The sequence below is a fragment of the Sinocyclocheilus grahami genome, unplaced genomic scaffold, assembly GCF_001515645.1.
Source record: "Sinocyclocheilus grahami isolate Dianchi unplaced genomic scaffold, SAMN03320097.WGS_v1.1 scaffold153.1, whole genome shotgun sequence".
Classification (NCBI taxonomy): domain Eukaryota; kingdom Metazoa; phylum Chordata; class Actinopteri; order Cypriniformes; family Cyprinidae; genus Sinocyclocheilus; species Sinocyclocheilus grahami.
In genome coordinates, this window is record NW_015505332.1 from 2,573,172 (window position 1) to 2,578,872 (window position 5,701).

Consider the following 5,701-nt stretch of genomic DNA (forward strand, 5'->3'; position numbering starts at 1 on the left):
TAAACTAAATATATTTCAAGTTAAACTAAATAAAAATAAGAAATATTCCATTTGTCAACCATCTGAATTTTTTTTTAATATTGCAGTTGAATTTAGTTTTAGTTAATATAATAACTGTATATTATATAATAACTATAATAATGTTTCTGATTCACAGTATCAGCAGGTTTTAATCACAATATTGCATAATTACATTTATTTAAATAGAAACGGAGGATAAAATTGAGCAATTTCACACAGCCTATGTAACAATAATAATACTTATAATAATATCTTTTTTTTTTCAAATTTAACTCAAAATGCACGTAAATCATGTTAATCTCCAGTTCATTCCTGTTCAAGTGAACTTCATGTAAATCTCCAGTTCATTCCTATTGAATGTCTTAGCAACAGTAACCAAGGGCAGAGCTTAGGGTTAACTGACCCACACATATTTTCAATGAGAAACTGGCACTCACACGTCTGGGTTTGTAGAAACTGTAGCCCCAGACCTGTTTTCCATTCTCCGGGGGAATGAGGTGATTTTCCGGTCTAAAGGGATTAAATGTTTCCTGTTGATTCGGATCTCTTGAATCCCCGGCCTTCACTCCCATGGTCTCCATGCACCTGCCCAAGGCCATGTCCTTCACAGAGCTGAAATGCTCGCAGCGTCCCGTTCTGAAACCTTGCACAAATCTCCTGAGGCCCTCTGGGCTCAGAACGTATCCGGCTCCTCCGCTCATGTTACCCTGACAAACGAACGGCCGGAACCTGTGGCCGAAATAAACAGGCTTCTCTGTGTCGTGCTGGGAGAGCAGGTACCTCAGGTTTTCCACAACAAATGTGTCGTCGTCAGCTTTGAGGAACTAGTTGGCGTGCTGGAGGTGGTGGGCATGGACTGAAAGGATGGTCTTCCAGTACTGCTGCGTTCGGCCCTCATGACGTTCAGCCCCACGGTGGGGAAGTCGGAGCTCTGCGAGCTCATGTACAGAACCTGGTTCCAGTGTTTAGCCCAGGTGGCACCAACATGCTGGAGCTTTTTCAAAAGATTTTGAGGCCTCGTCATGATCCAACACAGGAAAACAGGGACTGTGCCAGCTCATCTAGGACAATAAAGCAAAACATGCACTAGCAGTCAAAAGTTTGGGCTTTCACTTTGTTGAACGTACTCTACCATTCAAAGCGTTTGAGGTCAGGCAGATTTTTCTTTCTTTTTTTAAAGAAAATGAATACTTTTATTCAGCAAAAATGCATTCAATTGATCAAAAGCCACAGGAAAGACTTGTTACATAAGATATCTATTTCAAATAAATAGCACTGATAATTATATATATATATATATATATATATATTTTTTTTTTTTGCAAATCGTCATATTAGAATGATTTTTGAAGAACCATGTGACACTGAAGACTGAAGTAATGCATCACATTGTTGCATCACAAATACATTTAATTTTAATATATATTTAAATAGAAAACAGTGTAATAATCTTTTATAATATTACTGTTTTTACTGTATTTTGATGAAATAAACAGCGTGAACAGATGTTTTCTTTCAAAAACATTAAAACATTTTACTGACCCCAAACTTTTGAACAGTACTGTATGTTTTTTTATTTATTATTTTATATGACCCTGGAGCACAAAACCAGTCTTAAGTCGCTGGTGTATATTTGTAGCAATAGCCAAAAATACATTGTATGGGTCAAAATTATCGATTTTTCTTTTATGCCAAAAATCATTGGGATATTAAGTAAAGATCATGTTCCATGAAGATATTTTGTAAATTTCCTACCATAAATATATCAAAATGTATTTTTGATTAGTGATATGCATTTCTAAGAACTTAATTTGGACAACTTTAAAGGCCATTTTCTCAATATTTAGATTTTTTTGCACCCTCAGATTCCAGATTTTCAAATAGTTGTATCTCGGCCAAATATTGTCCTATCATAACATACATCAATGGAAAGCTTATTTATTCAGCTTTGATGACTGCTTTTGTGGTCCAGGGTCACATATTAAAAATGTAAACCATGCACAGAAATTAATTTCTTTACAATATTGAAAACTGAATTCTATTTTTTTTATTCTGTTTTTAAATCTATCAGCACATAGGAAAAATAACTGTAATAATAAAAATCTAAGATAGGTTGTCCAAACATTTTTCAAATATGACAATTAAAAGAGATAAGTAATAAAGAACATACCATTCTTTTTCCATGCATGTCTCTTGGCTTGAGAGTAAAGGTAATGTGGATAGGCCAAATCTAACACTCATGAGTTGCTGAACAAAGACAAATCCAAGGAATATCCCACAAAATAGAAATATGTGCTGAGACACCTGAAAAAAATATATAATATTTGCAATATAAGCATAAATAACTGGAAATAAAAAAAAACACAAATATATTATTCCGTTACAGAAAAATATGACTTACCATATGGGTGCAGTTCAGGTCACATCTTTGTTCATTTTTCAGCAATTAAAATGACGTCTTAAATTTTGAATCAAAGAAAGCGACTGCTCTCTGCTCACCTTTTTTATTGGAAGTCGCCACATACAACTTTTATTTGCTGTAACTGACATCACAGGCCTCAATTGTCTTGATAGCGGTTCCATGAACCTTAACCTTCATGCATGAGTTATTCAATTCAAAAAGCTCTATTTACTTCAAAACAAGAATATGATCATTCCCAATGTTTTTGTTTCTCAAATTTTACAGAATCAAATTTTTGTCAAAAACAAGGATTTTCTGTTCTGCTCTATTGTGTGCAGCCATCCTAGGAAGTGCATTTCAATTACAGAACGCAGTACCTGTTATAATGCTTGGTTTTATAGAAGATCACCTAAAATTGGACAAGAAGTCAAGTGTGGAAACTACTGTAGCTGGGTAAGAATGATCTCTGTGTGACTCAGGGAATGTGTCACAAAGGGTCGGTCCTCAAAATCAGGGCTCCTTGAAAGTGAAAAGCACTCAAGAATGAAGATCCTTTCATTTGAAGTGAAGAAGCTACATGAGATTTGTGTAATTGCACATAATTGTCACACAGAAGAAAAAAAAAACTTCAGAGAAGCAAGACTTTAGAAGAATGACTGATGACAGTTTTTACTAAAGAGCACTATGTGAAACAACATTCCTAAATCTAGTAAGCTACCTACATAGACAGCTGCCTTCGAAGCCAACATCATAACTCAAATGGATTTAGATTTCAAGATACTTCTCAGTATTTTTACTGAGATCTTTGGATGGCATTATGGGATTTCTTTCTTCACAAATGAGAGTGAAAAGAAAGCAGTTTCTTAGAAAACATCATAATTCCTACCTTTTGGACCAGACTTTGCATTAAGAGCACCTATGATGCCTTAAAATGCTGCCTAAATATGCAGCTTACTAGGTTTGAGTCAGTGATTTAGTACACATACAGTGGGGAAAAAAAGTATTTAGTCAGCCACCAATTGTGCAAGTTCTCCCACTTAAAAAGATGAGAGAGGCCTGTAATTTTCATCATAGGTATACCTCAACTATGAGAGACAAAATGAGAAAAAAAATCCAGAAAATCACATTGTAGGATTTTTAAAGAATTTATTTGCAAATTATGGTCGAAAATAAGTATTTGGTCAATAACAAAATTTCATCTCAATACTTTGTTATAATATACCCTTTGTTGGCAATGACAGAGGTCAAACATTTTCTGTAAGTCTTCACAAGGTTTTCACACACGGTTGCTGTAATGCAAATAAATGATTTAAGTGAGACAGATGTGTATCTCTCAAGACACAATTTATTTTAAAAAGATCTGTCAATTTACTGTATGTGTGATTATGTGACTGTCTAATCTCAGGTGTCAACTGCTTTAAAAATTATGATAAACTTAATCATGTCAGAAAGCGTTTATAAACAGAAAATACCTTTCAAAAATAAGCAGCATTAGGGAATACTAAAATGAAAATAAAATCACCAAATAAAAACAAATGATTCTGAATGTAGGAAAATACTGCCAAAAAAGTGAGAATTAAATTCTGCTGAATTTTTTGTCTGTGAAATCATTTATAAATCACTAGAAAGGAGTACATAATAATGTACCCCGGATTAGTCTTTGGATCTGGATTGCGTCCTTCAAAGAGTCCAAAGTAAAGGACAGAATTGGTTCCACTCATGTCCAGCTGTGAGGGGAACAAAATGTTTTTAAATCATTAACACATCATGCAGCTAAATATAAACTATTTTAAAGGTGCATCAAAAAATGACATGCTTCTGGCTATGTTTCCTCAAAACCTTTCAGTAAACAGTGCTTAAAAGAAGCATTTTTTTTTAGCGTGAAGAATATTTAAGTAATCTGAAGAACCTGTTTCCACTATAAAGAACATTTTGTGCGATGGAAAGGATCCATGGATGTTAAACGCTCTTCGGGAGTCATCAATGCCAATAAAGAAGCATTATTTTTAAGAGTGTATGTAAGAATAAAATATTGCTTTACTACTAACTGATTGCTGCACCGGACATGCAGTGTACAGGTGCATCTCAATAAATTAGAATGTCGTGGAAAAGATGACTCGATAGAACACGTGTGGGTGAGCAACAGCATTCACAGCTGCACGCAGTAAATCAGTCACTAATATGTTCTTTCCACGAAAATATTGGTGTTTATGCAAAAAAAATAATTTTCTAGTGTCCACTGCCTACACGCATCCCTTCTAAAACAGCATCCTTACTCAAACAGAACCTCACACATGTGGCAGCAACTCTGTGTGTCATACAAATAGCGCAGGTGGCCCCAAAAGTTGCACACTTTATAACCACAACTAAATATTTTTTGACATGAAAAATCTTTTGCACATTATTTACAAGCTTTTTGAAACACTCAGTATTGCATATACAGTACAGTGTAATCAATGCCTAAAATGTCTGATAGTCACAATAGATAACAAAATATCAAAGCACAAAATACAGTACAAACAGTAATAATGTGAAATAGGGATGCTCCGATCAGGATTTTTGCAGCCGATACTGAGTGCCGATTTCTTATCATGGTGATCGGCCGATACCGATGCCGATTCTGATGCCGATTCTGATGCTTCAAGCTAAAGTTAAAGTTAAAGTGATGAGTAGACTGAAGTTGGGCTCAGGTGGTTGTGCTGTGGGATGTGTTTCCCATACATTTATTTATTTGTGGCGCTCACCACAATATCAAAACTGACCGATTTTCCAAAAGGCTTCGTTGAATAAACATGAGCACGTACTGCACGTTTACAAATCAAAACGAGGCGCGGGTGTTTTTATATCACTGTATATCTGAAGGAAGACTATCTTTAGAAAATGTTCAATGTCATTTTCATTTCATCTTGCATGTTATATGCCTGATAAAGCAGAGTTTGTGAGCTCAGCACTGCTGTTACTGGGGAAACCTCTGTTTCTCCCGCTTTAAAATGCATTCTGATTATTTGCAGGTGGATAAAATAAATCATAAATGATGCAAATATTAAGGACATTTTTTTCACGAGGCAGACAATTTCGTGCAATTTTCTATTTTGATGAATAGAAAGTTGCAAAATACAGTAGCAACAGAAATCTTTTGTAACATTGGAATGTCTCTACTGTCACTTTAGATCATTTAATGTGTCCTTGCAATAGGAAAGTGTTAATTTCTTAAGAAATAAATCAAATGAGTTATGACCTGTCTGGTTGCTGTAACTAAAGCGTAGATTGAGAGACGTC

The 5,701-nt window shown here is 34.9% G+C and overlaps 1 protein-coding gene and 1 pseudogene across 1 annotated transcript in view; both read right to left on the reverse strand.

The window, feature by feature from the left end:
- LOC107592483 (glycoprotein-N-acetylgalactosamine 3-beta-galactosyltransferase 1-like) overlaps positions 1-2,268 on the reverse strand; it is a 3,172-nt pseudogene extending 904 nt beyond the window's left edge.
- A 1,441-nt stretch (positions 2,269-3,709) lies between these two features.
- The window catches only part of LOC107592527 (uncharacterized), a 12,741-nt gene continuing 10,749 nt past the window's right edge, over positions 3,710-5,701 (reverse strand). Inside the window, exon 9 of the mRNA XM_016282059.1 lies at positions 3,710-4,149. Within this exon, the coding sequence (XP_016137545.1) occupies positions 4,030-4,149 (120 nt within the window). The 3' untranslated portion in view covers positions 3,710-4,029. The remainder of the gene's footprint in view (positions 4,150-5,701) is intronic.